We start from the raw sequence: 18476 nt of genomic DNA on the forward strand, positions 1-18476 counted from the left end.
ACGCACTCTATAACAAGCATAATACGAAGTTTTGTATACAAGTGTAATAACAGTAATAGTTGCAAATTGTTTTATTTAGACTATAAGTCTATGGTAATTCACAAATTACCTCAAACGCCATACACAGCGTTTCCTTTAGATTGGCAGGTTTGAGTAGGGATGTAACGATTACCGGTTTGACGATAAATCATTATAAAATTCCCCACGGTTAGTATTACCATTTCATATTTAAATTATCATTATAACTGTATTCGATTACCGCGATTTGAACAACTGATGATAAATAAATACTGTAGCATAAAGCACAGTTTTAAGTAACACTCTCATGTGCGCACATCACGCAGAGTAGTTTCGTTTTGTGTGAAAAGACGGCAGAAAAGCTGGGAGGTTTTAAAAGAGTGCTAAGGGCATAGGTGCCGATTCCTGAGCCCCCACGGAAAAACACGGGATAGTCTCCGTTCATTTTAACCAATAAAAAATGGATTGCAGCTTTTACGACTTTATTCTCATTTTCATAGTTGATTTGAAGCTGTTTTTGGCGTTATTTTAATGGCAAATGTCAAGAGTGCATTACTGTAATACGAGAGGGTGCCAGCACGAATCTCTCGGCTTGCAGCGGGCTTGCTCTCCCATATATATATATATTAGTGATCATGGCTCTGCGCTGATCGGATATTACGTGTGTGCATAGGCGGAGCATGTGTGAGGCTGGGGAAGGCTTAGCCTTCCCATGGCCATGGGGACTTGGGGCAAAAATGCCACTAAATTGGACAAAAATGCCCCTGTACAAACAAATTATATCCATTACGTCTGTTGCTAACAAAGTGAAAATAAATAGACAGTGTCGATTGCGACATTAAATTAAGATCTGCTCATGTTGCACCGCCGCGTCGCAACAGGTTGAGTCTGTCTACGTTAGTGTCTACACAGGACATTTGAACTCTGTGTCAGTACCTCATAAAAAATAATTATTTCTGCCATAATTATTCTAAACCGACATTTTACAGAAAAAGTGTTTACAGAATAACTTTAAAGTGGAACTATATTGGTAATTCTAACCTCGCGCTCAGTTTTAATTAGAATACATCATATCCGGCCGGGCGGTCACATACGGTCTAGCCGCAGAAGTTCAAATATTTTAACACATCCGAAGCTCAAATTGGATCCTAAATTTCCGCATTCGCATATGATTGGTGTTCCACGCAGCTATCGCACTACTCTCCATTGGAAATGAATGACTTCTGGTCTATCGCTGGTCGTTTGTTGAAGATAAGAAAAGGCAGCTTTACGATTGTGGCTTCACACTAGTTTATATAAGATCTTGTATTTTTGTAAGTGTATTTCCTGCTTTTGTTATAGAGTATGACTCACTAACCCCTGTCCTCTCTAAAGAAGGCTGCTGGCTGCCTCTGTCTGCTGTTAGCATTGATGAGTTCGTCCTTTCGGCGTGCCTGAGTGATGTAGATGACCTCAAGATGCCTCCTGATTATAATGAGTTCTACAGTATTTTGTCGTGTCGTGTCGTGTCGTGTCGCGCCGCGCCGCTCGCGTCCTGTAGACGGTGTATTTAACTTTCTTATTTAGGGTACTTTCTTGTTTAACTGTATTATTTCTTTTATATTTATTTTAGTGTTTTGCAGGCTGCGTATTCACTGATGGAAGTGTTAAAATAAACACGCACGTTTGTTAATAGATGACTGAGCCTCATTTATTATTATTTGTGTTTCAAAATTATATATATAATTTATATTATAATTTTATATTATAAATAAGAAAAGGCAGCTTTACGATTGTGGCTTCACACTAGTTTATATAAGATCTTGTATTTTTGTAAGTGTATTTCCTGCTTTTGTTATAGTGTATGACTCACTAACCCCTGTCCTCTCTAAAGAAGGCTGCTGGCTGCCTCTGTCTGCTGTTAGCATTGATGAGTTCGTCCTTTCGGCGTGCCTGAGTGATGTAGATGACCTCAAGATGCCTGTCCAATGCTGAGCCGATATTAGCATGAAGTGGAAAACTGCGTAACTGTTCCATCTTGCCTAGCAAACCTGCCACCTACATACACAAAGAAATTCTGCATTATAATATGGAAAATTCATATCATCTATAGTTTAAAACACTGTCAATTTAATTGTATATAAAATACAAAACCACAGTTTGTTGGCAAAAATAGAAATTATACATATGTGTGTAAAATATTTACTTTCTATGAAGTTGACCGTTTCTTTTTTCTATCCACCACTACAGTACTATTAGATGTAAAACCTGAAGACAGCATAACACTATGGATGCCAACAAAATAAATTCATTTTGATTATTCTTTCATGATTTCATAAATCTCATGATTTTTCAAAAGCACAATAAAACCGTAATAATGTCAATCATTTTATTTATTTATTTTCTTTTAATTTTTAGGCAGGCCCATTAGCACTCTCTTGTGGCCTCCTATTTGAAACCCTTGGCAAGAATTGTATAAGAAATACTGGACTGACCCTGGCCTGTTCGCGCAGCTGGTCTACAATGAGGCGGTCCAGTCTGGAGGGGTTTGGAGGCATTTTGGGTAAAACACTACTGGTCACCACAGACACGCGTTTTCCTGGGTAAGTCTTTGTAAGAACAGCTTCTGCCTGTCAGAAAGAACACATTACATTAGTTTCTTACCTCATCATGCTTGTGAAATGAAAACAGGTCAGCCTGCAAACTGCAAGGTAATTTAATAGCATGCAAGTTTGACAACTCGGTAAGTAATTTATTTTTCCATAAATTATTTTCTTAAAAGAAATCACTGTTTTGGCTATAATAGAGTGCTGCATGGATGATGTATTTTTGTATGCCAAAACCCAGAAACAAGTTAGCACTCCCCGTTCCATCATCCTAGAGTTCAATTAGGTTTTTTTTTTTTTTTTTTAAATGCCTGAAAAAAGGTCTGTGGTTAACACAAGCTTGAGATATTTCAAGTTTTGTTTTACAAATAAATAAATAATACATTAGTAATACCCCTTTGTGCTTTTTACCCCCAAGCTTTTACTTGTCTTGAAAAAGGAAATTGCTAACAAGTGGCTAAATGGGACTACAGAAGTTGTCAGGGACATTAAACATCTTCATGCCAAACAGGAAAATTCATCTACTCACTAGTCTACTTTTACAGTTTTTTTTTCTGTGTTTATAATCACACTCTTATAAACTAGTCTAACTCAATGTTTCAGTGAAAATGTTTTTTAAATAAAGAGTTGTCTGAAGCTTACTGGCGGTGACATTGAAGTAGTTTGTTTCTAGCCTATATTTAGCTTTTTACTTCTACTGATTCTATATAGGTTTCAAAATAAAGTTGTGTTGATTTGAGAGAATTATCATGAGGAACATGATGTGTAAGAATCATAAACTTTTGTTGGTCACTGAGGTTATTTTTCTTATTTTCCTACAAAAACATGTCAACACTGCAGCACATACCTGAAAATTCATACATGGAATACAAGAATACCCTTATGTCTCAAAAACCTCACACTTACTTGCTTTCTCTCTTTTTCCAGCATCCTCCACTGCTCGTAACATTCCTCCAGGTAAAAGTGTAGCTGACTGTTGGGGCTTCCGAATGCCTTGCCAAACTTAGGTAAAGTCATGTCCGACAGAAACCCAGAGAACAACCCATCTCTGGATGCTTGGCTTAGCCCAATACATTCTTGTAGATAGGGGCTGAAGGGTGAATTATCTCCATCTGGCAGATGTTCATTCATGTCGATGAGGGGCACAGAGCAGTAGGGCAACTGGGACTGTGACTGAATCGGGTGGCATGCGCTTTTTCTGGGATCACCCATCTGGTATAGGAATGGGAAAAGTTGTGCTGGTGTAGCTTTGGCTGAGTTTGAACTCACTCCATTGTGTCTCATTTGTCCTCCATACAAACTGCCCAGCCCCTGATATGGATACTGACGGAGTCCTGGTTTTGTGTCTGTCTCTTTAGGGAAACCGGGAAGTTTGGGTTTCGTGTTAAATCGCTGATAAAAACACCCATCGACCATAAGGCCCGCCGACAACCTGTTGTTCTCTAGCTGGAGGTCAAAATCTGAAATGTCCACATTTCCTGCTCCCTTCCTTAACTTCTCAAGACTGACCTGGCCTATCGCACCATGTAGATTTACTGTGTTCCCCTGACTCAAATCAGCTGGGACTCTCACTGCAGGCCGGAACAACTGCTGAGAAGGAAGCAATGGAACAGCCCCTGATGTGTTTGTGAGCTTTGCAAAACCATGTGATTCATTGTTGCTGTTGGTCTTTGCCGAAATCTTAGCTTGTTTTTGAAAATGGTTTAACTGGATAGGCTGGTACTGCTTTACACTGGTTTGGGCGGTGCTGCTTCCTATCAGGCTGGCTTCTTTGTTTGGGTGAAGTGCTGGAGGCAAGAAGGTAGGAGAAAAAGTCTTTGGTGGCCCAAACCCTGAAAATTCATGCGTAGTATAATGACTTTGTTTTTTATTCACTACTTTAGCTCTTCTTTGTTCCATATGGTTGCGTGTCACCTCTCTCTTAAAATCTGGTGTTTGAGTAATAAGCTCCGACATCCTTTGAAAAGGATGACTCTTCTGCTCTGCCATGATTTCCTCAAGATTCCTCTGTGCAAAAAGCCCATTCTGAGTAGATTCTCGGCAATAGTTCATATCCTGCTCTGCCAAGAGAAAGGCCAGTTTACTGACATCCTGCACAGAGAATGATTGGGTGTTTTTCAGTTTATCTTTGCTCACAGATGAAAATTCATGAGATGAACTGAAATAGGAGTCATCCATTGTTTGTGGAGGGCAGCAAGAGTTGTTGACTGTGTTTATATAATCAGACAGGCAGTTAGTGGTGCTGCGGTATCCTTCATCCTTCTCAGGTGTAAGAAACTCAGGTTTACCAGCCCTGGTCTGGTAGAGGCTAGAGCTTAAAGTTGGGGGTGTGTTCAGGCCTGGGGGGCGAGGAAGATCTTGAGGAGAATATGTGTCAGCCTCTCCATTACAAGAGGAGAAATTGCAGGGAAGTGCAAAAGAATCAAAACCATTACAATTCTGAAGTTCAGCCCACTGATGAGATTCTCTACCTGCAGACTGAGGAGAAATATTGCTGACTGGTTTAGGACAAATCTGATTTGATGGGAATCCAGAAATGGGCGGCATCTGTACCTCATTACTGAAGTAATGCATCCTCTCTTCTCTTGTTAACTTTGGAGACCACACACCTTTCAGACTAGATGGTAGCCTACTAAAAACAACACAAAATGTTTTTGTTTTTTTGCATCAATTTTATAATAAGCTGATGGATTTTTGGATTAAATTGTGAAAATACTAAAGCTATCATAACATGTTAACACAAAACAGTTAATTAAATGTTTAGCATATTCTTATTTTTTTAAATGTAAGGGCATTTATATAATTTGACACATACAAGTCACTATAGTGGAGCACCCTTTTATCAGTCAGTTATGGAGAAAATTCCTCTTTACAGGTTAATTATAGGGCTGAACGATTTTGGAAAATAATCTAATTGCGATTTTTTTTTACCAATATTGCGATTGCGATTTATGCTTTGTCACGTACAGTGTAGAGCTGCTGCGGCGCGACACGTCAACTGTAGCGTCTGGTATAGACACGGCGAGTGAAGCCGAGAGCAAGATATGCCTGGTGTAATCAAAGCCTCTGCGATGGAAAAATCGCGTTTTCTCATATCGCGATATTATCGCAAATGCAATTAATCGTTCAGCCCTAGTTAATTATTCATAAATCAAACACAGACAGGATGCACAGTAAATGTAAAGTAATTTAAAGGCAGAGGACATGTGTCTTGAGTCATGTAAAATTGTTTTAAAATCCTTTTGTTACTGCATTTATATTGTTATATTGTATTTCAGGGCTCTACAGTGCGACCATTTCAGTCGCATTTGCGACTGAAAACTACTGCGTGCGACTATAAACATTTTTTTAGGAGCACCAGTGCGACTGACCTGATCACCATCATACTTGTGATCTCTGAGGTAATGGGAAGGCTACTTTTTGATAACATTTTGGATAATTGTTTAGAAGGTGCTCCTAAAATTTTGAACGTGCTCCTACATTTTTTAAGTTAGGAGCACAAGTGCTCCTAAAAAGAAAAGTAAGCGTAGAGCCCTGTATTTGCATTTCCCATGACTAATGTATCTAGTTTTGATGCCGTTTTAGAATCTGTAGCATCTGATGTTTTTGAGTAAAGAGTGATGTTGCATAAATATACTTTAAGAGAAAAATTGCAAACCTCACATATGCCTATTATTTATTTTACATAAGAGATATCTACAACATTAAATACTATTCAATTCATTTGAATTGGAAATAAGCGATTTTTACACTAATCAGTAATAATTAGCTTTACAGGTTAATTTCTGTAAAATAAATCAAGAGGGACTTACTTCTCTGAGACATATGAGGAGTATGGGTCTATTGAATCTGGTTCTTCCAAGATGTCGGACACTAATCCATAAAGATCAGCCTCACTCCCACAATTACTGGCATCTACCAGATTTCTATGCAAGATAAACAATAATTTAGTATTTAATAACAAATCCCTTTTGACTCACAGTATTAGCGTGTTAATATATAACATCCCATTTTTACAGTATTAATATTATCTATAAAAATAAAACGAACCTGTTATTAGGTATGACTTGAGGCCAATTCACTGATTTACAGTCTTCTTCCTGAGTTGGCCAAACTGTGTAAGGCAGTGGTGCACAGTCTTGCACCGAACAGTCCGAGAATGGGTTGTATGACAAGAATCCGCTGCCTTTGAAGCTATTCTGCAAGAACACAGCATTTGTTCATAAAAGGCATATAGAGAAGTTGTTAACTGGATAAAATATATACATTTACAATACATTTTCAAAAATATTTATGGGTATGAACATAAGCAAATCTAAGAACGTCCTTAAAATTCTCTGTGCAATTTAGTTAGTCTGTTATTACAAATGCTGCCCAGGTCAATTATCTATTTAAAAATGTATTACAATTCAAATAAAATTAGTCATTTAATTTAGCAAATCTTAGCAACATACAACAGACCACTCTTGACAACTTTTATATTTGGAAAAACCATAGACATTTAACATTTTCTCTAATAATACATAGTAGTTACTATGCCAATTACTATGCATTCAAACATACGAGGAACTTAAATTGGCAAATCTATACACTAAAGTCATAACTGTATTTTTAAATTAATTTATGCAGTAAAGCCATAATTTGAAGAGGACTTTCTCACCTGAGGCTTGTTTGTGGAAAAGTAGGAGTCTGGCCCTGAATTATGAAATCGATCAAAGACTGCTCTTGCTCCATTTGTATCCACACTGATTTTGCTTTTCTCTGCATTATTAACCTTTAAGTATAAGGGTAAAAATTATACTATATGATAACGGACAATAATGACATGACAAAAAACACAGGTTTTACATGCAGTCAAGGAGGCCTTGTGGGGATTTTCTTTTGCCGGATGATACGACATATCTGGCTTCACCTTTACAGTTAAACATTAGTCGATATCACTGCCCTTTACTCTCTTTATTATGCTAATTAATATTTTAATTAGGTATGTGTACACCTGGTAATCTGTATTAGGTCGGTACCTGAGTTAACATAACAAGCAGACAGAAAAAGTGAACTAGCCATAAGTTTTTCCTCAGAATTAGCTCTTACCTCCATTGACAATGAACTTTGCTGGCAGAGGGCCTCTCTCTATAAATTATTTGTGATACAAATTATAAATATATATTGTTCACGATTGTTCTAATTAATCAGCTGATTTACTGTGAAAATAAATTAAAGACGACCAATGTCTTTCACTTAAATTAATCGGATAAGCTCGCGACCTCGCCCGTGTCTCTTCACCAATGCACCCGCGAAGCCAAGAGTTTGCGGTCTCCAGCCGACAACTGTTCCTCACGTTTCTATTGGCTAAACCGCCTTCAATTAGCCAATCAGAATCCATCAAATGGTCGCGAGCGGAGATGCAGTCAGGCTTAGTAACGGAAAAATACAGAAAGAACATTTCCAGAAAAAAATTAAATGACATGTATGTTAGCCCTTTAACTGAATCAATCAATTAATTAATTAATTTCCCAATAATTAATAATTTCTCTCTTGCTCTGCTTCTGTTTTAATACTATAAATAAATGCTACATGCATTCGTTTATATATTCTTATCCTTAATATATCACTGTTATTACTATTATCAGTATTAATAACCTACTTGATTTTAAACTCATTTTTTAAATGTGATTTATTTCAATTAAAAAAACGCAACAGAAAATTAAGAAATAAAACGTAGGGTGAATGTTACTAACAACACATAGCCACAAGATGTCACCACTATCCATCTGATAGATAGATAGATAGATAGATAGATAGATAGATAGATAGCTATTTTTATAAGACGTGTTTTGTTTTGTTTTGCTTTGTTTTGTTTTTCAGAAAAGAGAATTTCCAAATTCACGTTCTCTCATTCTTCGATACCATAACTTCTTACCCGAATAAAGCTTTTTAAAAAATGCTCTAGGTTTTCAGATGACTAATGGCAGATATGAGCGATTCAATTGGTCTGAAGACCTTGTGATGGGGGTTTAGAGTAGAAATCTGTTTCAAGACCCCCGAATGCCCTCCTCCTCCTCATACTCCCTTCAAAGTCAGCAACAGACAGCCCAGGGGGAATTTGAAACAGTCTGACGGACAAAGGGGGAAAAGTCATGCAGTCGCTCCTGCGCGCAACAGATATTCCCTACAAAGTATGCTGTTTATACTAGCTCGCGAGTTCATCGAGACTCTTTGTTTTCGATTAGCAGATGATATGTCGCCCAAAGCGTAGTTTGTGGAGTCACGTTTTATTCAGTGAAAGTTAGGCGGAACTTTCCGGGACAATGCAGGCGGGTGGAAGTTTGTGTCTGTTTTTGGCACTGGTGTTGCCGTGCTGTTTCGTGGCGTCTGGACAGTATCACAGAGACAGTGGGATAGCCGTTCCCGACCACGGCTTCTGTCAGCCCATAACCATCCCCCTATGCACGGACATCGCTTATAATCAAACCATTATGCCAAATCTGGTCGGACACTACAACCAAGAGGATGCGGGGCTGGAGGTCCATCAGTTTTACCCGCTGGTCAAGGTACAGTGCTCTCCTGAACTCAAATTCTTCCTGTGCTCCATGTATGCGCCAGTGTGCACGGTTTTGGAGAAAGCCATCCCGCCGTGTCGCTCCATTTGCGAGAGGGCAAAGCACGGCTGCGAGGCCCTTATGAACAAGTTTGGTTTTCAGTGGCCAGAGCGGCTGAGATGCGAACATTTCCCCGTGCTGGGAGACGGACACATCTGTGTGGGCCAGAACGACTCCACGGCTACTGTGTCGCCCGTTCACATGCCCGTTCCAGGAACGCCTGGCATTCAGCTGTACTCCTCGTTGGACAAACCGTTCCGCTGCCCGTCAGTGCTAAAAGTGCCTTCCTACCTCAGTTATAAGTTCTTGGGCGAGCTGGATTGTGGTGCTCCATGTGAGTCCTCCAGAACACAACGGGTTTATATGTTCTTCACAGACCAGGAGATTGAATTTGCCCGGATTTGGATCCTCATCTGGTCCTCCCTCTGCTGTGCATCTACCTTATTCACCGTAACCACGTATTTAGTGGACATGCAACGTTTTAAGTACCCAGAACGTCCTATTATTTTCTTGTCCGGCTGTTATACCATGGTTTCCATTGCGTATATAGCTGGTTATTTTCTTGGGAACAAAGTTGTGTGCAATGAGAGCTTTTTTCTCGATAGCTATAAAACCATCATTCAAGGTACGAAGAAAGAAGGGTGTACAATTCTGTTCATGATGCTGTATTTCTTCAGTATGGCGTCTTCGATTTGGTGGGTCATCCTGTCTCTCACTTGGTTCCTGGCGGCTGGTATGAAATGGGGCCATGAGGCTATTGAAGCCAATTCACAGTACTTTCACCTGGCCGCCTGGGCCGTTCCGGCTGTAAAGACTATTAGCATCCTGGCCATGGGGCAAATCGATGGAGACATGTTAAGTGGCGTCTGCTTTGTGGGCCTGAACAATCTGGATCCCTTGAGGGGCTTCGTGTTGGCCCCTCTCTTCATCTACCTCTTCATCGGCACCTCGTTCCTGCTGGCCGGCTTCGTGTCCCTGTTTCGCATTCGCACCATCATGAAGCACGACGGCACCAAAACCGAGAAACTGGAGCGCTTGATGGTCCGCATAGGTGTCTTTTCGGTTCTTTACACTGTCCCGGCCACCATCGTCATCGCTTGCTTTTTTTACGAGCAGGCCTTCAGGCAACACTGGGAGAAGAGTTGGATCAGTGCGAACTGTAAGAGCCTGGCCATTCCGTGCCCCATGCAACCCGCTCCTCTCATGACCCCCGACTTCACCGTCTTCATGATCAAGTACCTCATGACTCTCATTGTAGGGATCACTTCGGGATTCTGGATCTGGTCGGGGAAGACGCTGCACTCTTGGAGGAAGTTCTACACGCGTTTGACCAGTGGCGGACAAGGGGAGACCACCGTTTGAAACTGGAGATCGTGGTCCACATTATCATGCAATAATGATTTTAGAAATACAAAAACATAATAAAGTGCCTTCGATCGTCAGTATTTTGAAAGCAGTTACACTTTTACACTGTCAGACTTTCAGAGACTTTCAAGTGGAAAGAGAAATGGGACGTAAACCACTTGAATGCCTCAAAACAAACATGGCCAATTTGATACCAAGTGCAGAAATGTTTTTCTCCCCCATTCTGTTGCCCCCGTTTTTTCTCATAAGCTGCTGGCCATAAAAACTCAACTTGGAAAATGAGATACCAGCTGGGAATTCAACAAACGACAGAGCAAAGAGAGCCATGGGGGGAGGAGAGCTTGAAAGCTTGTCATCTAATATATGGCAGGCAGTTGTGTTAAATGTAATTAAAACATTGTACATAATATTTGTAAAAATCTGTATTTGAACATTATTATATATTTGTATTTAAGCAAATCAAAATTTTTTGTGTTTCAAAATTTGGTACTCTATATAGTATCTAGAATATTTGTAGCCACTAGTCTCTCTTTCATGTCTTCTATACTCATGTTTGTCCCTCTGTTTGAATTAAAGTTGTTGTAAATAATACTCCTCTTTATAAACGTTATTTAGTTCAGAGGTGAAAGAAAAACTCATTTCATGATATGTGTTGTGGATTTAAAGGAGTAGTTCACCTAAAAATAAATATTCTGTCATTTACTCGCTCTCATTTTGTTTCAAACCAGTACAACGTTTTTTCTTAAGTGGAAGACGGAATATTGTTTTGAAAAAATGTTTTGTCCTTACAATGAAAGCCAGTGAAGTCTAATGTTGTTTTTGACATTGATTGTAAGGACAAAAAAAATCTTCAAAATTTATTTTTTGTGTGTTCAACCGAATGAAAGTTATAGGTATGAAACAACACGAGGGAGTGTAAATGAAGACAGAGTTTTCTTTTTTGGATGAACTGTCCCTTTAAGCAGGTTTTTGCATAAAAGCAACTGCAATAATTCACTGTTATTCAAATATGTAATTCATATGTCTGTAATTGTCCTTCATATTTCTACCAGATCTTAAGACTCTTTTTCCACAAACACTATCCTAAACCCAGAGTTTGGAGTGGTAGTAGCCTATGTGAGTCAGAGAGAGAGAGAGTGTGCTGCTTTTCTCTCCCTCTCTTTTGACTGTAGTGTGAAACAGGCAGCCGTTGAGGAGCAAATGGTTCTCGCATGGTCCTGAGAGCTGAGGCATGCAGGGAAAAAATGGAAAGCACATGATGAAATGATTGTGTGTGTGTGTGTGTGTGTGCGTGCGTGCGTGCGCGCGCGTCACAAACCAGCCTTCTTTACTGAAACGGTGGAGTGTAGCAGTCTGTTAGTGATCAGCACGAAGCTTTTCTAAGGTGCAGGTTTTTATTCCACTAACTTCCTCTGAATCCATGTAAGGCTGATTGATTTTCATGTCTTCTTTGCTTTGGCTTGTGAGCGTATGTTTGTGAGCTCAGGTTTCTAATCTAATTCATGCCCCTGGGCAGCCAATTTCATGCTCAGCCCCTCATACAATGTTTGCCTTCTCCCTTTAGACCAAATCTTACTCATTTAACATGCACCACTTTCTGTGTGTGTACTTCATACCCCTTTTTTAATTTCACCACTTTGTATCTACTAGAATTTATACATAAAAATGTCCATGAGCTAAGATTTAGTGTTTAACATATATGTCAATGTATTAGGGAAAGTGTATATAAATATGCTGTCAAGTTTGCTAAAATGTTTAATGCTTTTTAAAGAGGTTATATGCTCACCAAAGTTGCATTTATTTGATCAAAAAGTACAGTATAATCAGTAATATTGTGAAATATTAAAGGGGTCATATGATGTTGCTAAAAATAACATTATTTTGTGTATTTGGTGTAATGAAATGTGTTTATGCGGTTTAAAGTTCAAAAAACATATTATTTTCCACATACTGTACATTATTGTTTCTCCTCTATGCCCCGCCTTTTTGAAACGCGTCGATTTTTACAAAGCTCATCGATCTGAAAAGCGAGGTGTGCTCTGATTGGCTAGCTATCCAGTGCGTTGTGATTGGCCGAATACCTCAAGTGTGTGACGGAAATGTTACGCCCCTTAACATACTGTGATGCCGTGTCCCGGCCGGAGCAACGATTCAAAAACATTAAAACCCATTATAAACGAGGCATTTGTTGCATCCAGTGGGGACATAATTACAGATTATAATGACTTGTACTGTCTTTTTACGCGTTGTGTTGCATCGCGCCGCGCCACATAAACAAAAAAAACATGTCTGCATTTGTGATCGGAGAATGACAAACAAGCGCTACTCTACACTGCTCAAAACTCGCGTTTGAATCATCAGTGGCACATCCTTTAAATGAAAACAGTAACCAAATTCACAACAACATTCATATTCACAACCAAATGTGACGACCCCAGGCTGGACTCCGCTTCGTCCACGGTGAAAGCCGAACCGGTGATCCACAGCGCGAAGTTGATGTATTTCCTCAGCGACCAGCACGGATCAGCTCTAGGCATGACGAAGCAGATATCGTCCTCTTTTGGAAGGCCAAACAAAGTAGTTTCGCTTGCACAAGGAAGCACACAGCGCCTTCACGACATGGCAGCAGCAGCAACAATACTACAGCGAGAATAAAAGTTACGCCTTCTTTCTTTGCGTGAACATTTGGGCGGCGTTATGCAAATCTTCCCACATCGTGACATAGATATGTGGGGGCGTGTTAGAACGAGCCGTTTTAGGTAGGCGTGGTTGACTCTTAACTTTTATAAAGAATATCTCTTTGGATTTCAGACTTTAGTCTTTGCAACTTTACAGATCTTCTTTATGCACCAAGAGCTTGTAACACTCCAAAGAGAAAGGAAAAATTGAAATCGCATCATATGACCCCTTTAATATAATTTTAAAATAAATTCGAAAATATTTTAAAATATTCCTGTGAAGGCAAAGCTGAATTTTCAGCAGTCATTAATTCGGTCTTCAGTGTAAAATTATCCTTCAGAAATTAATATGCTAATTTGGTGCTCAAGAAACATTTCTTATAATAGTCATGCTGCTTAATATTTTTGTGTAAAACATGATAATGTTTTCTGGACTTTTTTAATGAACAGAAAGTTCAAAAGAACAGCATTGATTTTTCAATAGAAATCTTTTGTAAAATTATTAATATTTTTACTACTTTTGATTAATTTAATATATCCTAGCTGAATAAAAGTTTTCATTTCTTTTCAAAGAGAAAAAAAATGCTGTTTTACATAGTCTTAAATGCAGTTTCATGTCAGAGATCTAATAGTTTTTTTTTATATGTCAACTAGCTTTATATTCATTTTCTCAGATGCTTGCTGACAAAAGCAACTAAGTATAACTCACATCAGCTGAGTAATGCTAAGCTTAAGCCTCAAAATCCAAATACAGTATCCCAAATAACTGCAAATACATTTTACTCTAAATACATTATCTTCAAATAATCTGTTTTCTGAATGAATAAATAGCCATTATGATACTGTACTGTACATACAGTCCACACTCAGGACATTTATAATGCCGGTGATCAAAAAAGCATTTATCTGTGTTCACAAACTTTTGGTGTATGCAACAAAATGTACTTTAAATCAGTGATTCTCAGCTGGTTGTGCATCAGAACCCAGACTTTACAATGGACATCAAATGGCAACCAAACCAAAATTGTTTAATGTATAAGAGTAACAAAAGTGTCCTAAAAATCAAACTTTGACATTTATTTATATCACCCCTGAAATGCTACTAACAATTCACCACCAAGCACAATGTAATCAGCATGTTTAGTCACAGCCCACCAGCTAAGAACCGCTGCTTTGCACATACACGCTCTCCATTACATCTGTTAAAAACACACACATAATCCTGGTAGCACAGCTGATAGAGGGTACAGATACCTCAAAGAGTACGACGGCAAACTAGAAAGCCCAGTGTATACTGTGTGTTAATGGGGAAAATGTTGTGTGTAGGTATATGTGTGTTTATGAGTGATATGTCCTCTCCTTCAGAATAATCTCTCCAAACATTTAGTCAAGCGCAAATGCTCGTACACACACACACACACTTGCAATGCTGGAATCCCCCTGAAAGATATAGACCAGTAATCCTGGAGATGATGTCATGACACAGATGAAGGGAAAAGATAGATCCACACTAAAATCTCAACAAGTGCAAAAATATTCCCATCATTTTTAAAATCCATATTGTTTTTTGTTTTTGTTTTCCATTAAAAATATCAATATAAATATGTATAACAATATACATTTTGAAAAAAAAACTGACTAGCTGTAACTTTATTTATATAGCAAGAAAATATATTTTAAATGAAGTTAATTCTTTTTTTAGCTCATTACACATAAAAGTGGTAACCTATACCTTAAAGAGCAATTTTACCCAATTTAACCCATTTGTTTGGTATAAATTAATGTATTTAGGTTGAATTAGTGATACAAAATAATATTTTTTTTTTATTTGAGTAAAACCAGTTAATTTAGATGTTACCATTTTTAGGGTACTATTTTCATTGTTTTTTAAGCATAAGCGTCCCTACATTTTGTTAGGTTTTTGCTTAAAAAGCAAATAAATAAACTTTCCAATTAAAATAAATCAATAAAAAAAAGTACACTATTAATAATCTTACACTAAAAAACTCTAAAAAATGTATTTTCTGAAAACAAAGTTCATGTTTTACCTCTTAGATGTAATAATTAGTATTAATACTTTCATATTGTATTTATTTACTTCTGCAGTGCTTATGGTTTAAGTTCTGTCTCTTTCATTGAAGTCTCTATGAGTAAGAACATGCAATAGTGCTGAAAACTCACCTCAATAAAACTTTTAGCCTTCTCTAATTATCATACTGAATATTTTTTATTGCTGACTTCTCAGAAAATCTCAGAGATAGTTGTTGTACTGTTGACAGCTCAACAATGCCTTCAGAGCTGTGCAGAAGGTATTCATGTCTCACTAAAGATACTCCTGCAGAGTCTGTCATCACTTTCATTCTTCTTGTGGCAGATGCCTTGATCCCTCAGAGGAGACAAGAGAGATGTAGGTTAGATAGAGCAGATGTACCAGATTAGTTACAGGTGATATAAGGGTGTCTTATGACATATGACACAGGTGATATAAATGGTAATGTGTGGATAGAAAATAATGAATTCCTGAGTGTCTTTTTGATTGTATTATTATTATATGGCTTTCTGTGTTTTCTTCAAATTGCAATACACTCCCAATTCATTCTCTCTCCCTCTCTTTTACTCAGATGAAAGTAGGGAATGCAGTGATCCAGTGGCCAAGTACAGAGCATTGCTCTAACTGCACTCTATGAATTTGGCTGGCTCAGTGATAGCTTATAATAATAAGTTTAATTTATATAGCGCCTTTCACAAGCTCAAGGACACTGCACAATGACAGAAGCAAATACATTCCTACATACATGGACAAGACATTTTCCAAGTCCAGAACATGTGGTTGCAGTTGCATACCACAGTAATAATACAGTATCATAAAAAAAAAAACAGCAACAACAACATTATAACAGGTAATATTGGTAGAACATATAGGTTTTGAGTTTAGACTTAAATTCGTGGAGTGTGGTTATTGTCCGGAGAGCCAGGGGCAATGTGTTCCAAAGTTTGGGAGCCATAGCAGAGAAAGATCTACCTCCCATAGATAATAGGCGAAATCTCGGAACACAAAGAAGTTCAACTCCAGATGATCGAAGTGGACGAGAGGGAATATATGGAGAAAGCAGGTCAGAGAGATAGGTAGGTGCAAGACCATGGAGTGACTTAAAGGTAAGCAGAATAATTTTATAAATGATACGAGAGGACACAGGTAGCCAGTGGAGGTTGAATAGAATAGGAGTGATATGTGCAGACCGTTTAGTGTAAGTTAGCATTCTCGCTGCAGAATTTTGAATATATTGCAATCGAGAGATGGAGCGTACTGGTAATCCGGAAAAAAGAGCGTTGCAGTAATCAAGGCGGATGTGATTAAAGCATTTACTAGTAATTCAGCATCTTTTGGACTAATGAAGGAACGGAGTTTGGCAATACGATGAAGTTGAAAAAATATTTATAATATAATATAAACAATAAATAATAATGGCCCTAGGACTGAGCCCTGTGGCACACCCTGTTTAAGAGGGACAGAGGGAGATTTATAGTTATGTATGGTGATGTAATATTGTCTGTCCGTCAGATATGAGGAAAACCAGGATAACGCCGTTCCTGAGATGCCAATCTCTGAGAGGCACATGAGTAATAGTTTATGAGAGACCGTATCAAAAGCTGAGCTGAGATCGAGTAGTAGAAGTATAGAAAGATTGCCCGAATCACCAGAAAGGAGTAGGTCGTTTATAACCCTTACTAGAGCAGTTTCAGTACTGTGTTGTGAACGAAAACCTGACTGAAACATATCAAAGAGTTCATTGAGAGCTAGAAATGACTGCAATTGAGCGGCAACAACCTTTTCCATGATTTTTGAAACAAACGGTAGGTTGGAGATTGGGCGATAATTAGTGTAATCAGTTGGGTCTAGATTTGGCTTTTTAAGAATAGGAGTAACAGCAGCAGTTTTAAGTGAAACTGGAACAGTGGCAGAAGTAAGAGACATGTTTACAAGATGTGAAATTGGAGCAGAAATGACAGAGGTGCAGTGTTTCAAAAGGAATGTTGGTGCAGGGTCAGCCCGGCAGGAAGAAGAAGATTTCAATATTATTTCACTAATTGAGGTGGGATTAGACAAGGAGAAGTTATCGAGCGTTTGAATAGACAGAGCTAGCTCACAAGTAGAAGTGGTCAGTTCTGCACCAAATGTCCCACATAATGCGTCCAGCTTACCCTGAAAATGGCGTAAAAAAGAACAGCATAGATTATCAGATTCTCGTTTAAAGGCATTATGCATTGGAGCTTGAACAAGCCTATTGACCGTGCTAAAAAGTGATTTAGGCCTATTGTTTGCTTTGTTAATAATTTTGGAAATATAGGAAGAGTGAGCTGCGTTCAAGGCAGTTTTATAGTGCTTAACATGATCTGAAAATGCCTGAAAGTATACAGTTAAACCCGTTTTCCTAAAAAGGCGTTCAGTTGCCTGCCTTTTGCTTTCATAGCACGTAGCTTGCCGTTAAACCATGGAGAGGAGCGGGACATGGGAACTGACCTAGTCCTAATTGGAGCATGCTCGTCTAAAACATCAGCAATAGCAGAGTGATACAAATCAGATATCTTGGATGGACAGGTAAAATTGAAAACATCAGAAATAACAGATGAAGCAATAGAGGCAGTAAATGTATCAAAATTGATAGCATTGAACTTACGATAAGAAATGGTTATGTTGTCAGTACATTTGGTTGGATAAGTTAGTGTAAAGTCAAAAGTAATCAGCTTATGATCAGAAATAGGAGTAGCCAGACCACTAATGGAGATATTGTTCAAACCAGATGTACAGACTAAGTCAAGCGTATGACCATGAGTGTGAGTAGAGAAGTTGACGTTCTGATAAAGATCGAAACAGTCCAGAAAAGTCGTTAGTTGAGTACTATTAAAACAGTGTGTATCAACATGGATGTTAAAGTCACCAAGTAAGATGACCTGGGCTGATGATGCACAGGCAAGCGTTAATAGTTCACTGAGTTCAGAGAAAAAGTCGTTTTGCTGTTTAGGTGGTCTATAACTCAAAATAATTGTGAGGGAATGATTTGAGCCGACCTTCAGAACCATGTATTCAAAAGTCTTAGTACAATGAAAATCCATCTGAGTGAGTGTTATAGTTACGGCAGATGACCGCAAGGCCACCCCCTTTACCAGATACACGCAGCTTATATCCTGTGTGTGTGTGTGTGTGTGAGAGAGAGAGAGAGAGAGAGAGA

The 18476-nt window shown here is 38.5% G+C and overlaps 2 protein-coding genes across 4 annotated transcripts in view; one reads left to right on the forward strand and one right to left on the reverse strand.

The window, feature by feature from the left end:
• The window catches only part of LOC107674174 (meiosis-specific coiled-coil domain-containing protein MEIOC-like), an 11018-nt gene extending 3192 nt beyond the window's left edge, over positions 1–7826 (reverse strand). The window contains exons 1-9 of one of the 3 annotated variants that reach the window (XM_016468079.1): positions 7695–7826; positions 7264–7377; positions 6654–6802; positions 6416–6529; positions 5157–5235; positions 3510–5081; positions 2493–2627; positions 1969–2055; positions 1376–1469 (exon numbers count right to left, since the gene is read on the reverse strand). In XM_016468079.1, coding sequence (XP_016323565.1) covers positions 1376–1469; positions 1969–2055; positions 2493–2627; positions 3510–5081; positions 5157–5235; positions 6416–6529; positions 6654–6802; positions 7264–7377; positions 7695–7700 — 2350 coding nt within the window. In that variant the 5' untranslated portion in view covers positions 7701–7826. Of the gene's footprint in view, positions 1–1375; positions 1470–1874; positions 2056–2492; positions 2628–3509; positions 5236–6415; positions 6530–6653; positions 6803–7263; positions 7378–7694 lie in introns of all 3 variants that reach the window. The other 2 variants (XM_016468078.1, XM_016468077.1) reach the window with 2 other exon arrangements.
• Positions 7827–8723: 897 nt separating this feature from the next.
• On the forward strand, positions 8724–11082 carry LOC107674136 (frizzled-2-like). Its single transcript, XM_016468034.1, has one exon. The coding sequence runs from the start codon at positions 8912–8914 to the stop codon at positions 10562–10564; it is 1653 nt and encodes a 550-aa protein (XP_016323520.1). The 5' UTR covers positions 8724–8911; the 3' UTR covers positions 10565–11082.
• Positions 11083–18476: the final 7394 nt, after the last annotated feature.

The sequence above is a fragment of the Sinocyclocheilus anshuiensis genome, unplaced genomic scaffold (assembly GCF_001515605.1).
Source record: "Sinocyclocheilus anshuiensis isolate Anshui unplaced genomic scaffold, SAMN03320099.WGS_v1.1 scaffold893, whole genome shotgun sequence".
NCBI lineage: Eukaryota > Metazoa > Chordata > Actinopteri > Cypriniformes > Cyprinidae > Sinocyclocheilus > Sinocyclocheilus anshuiensis.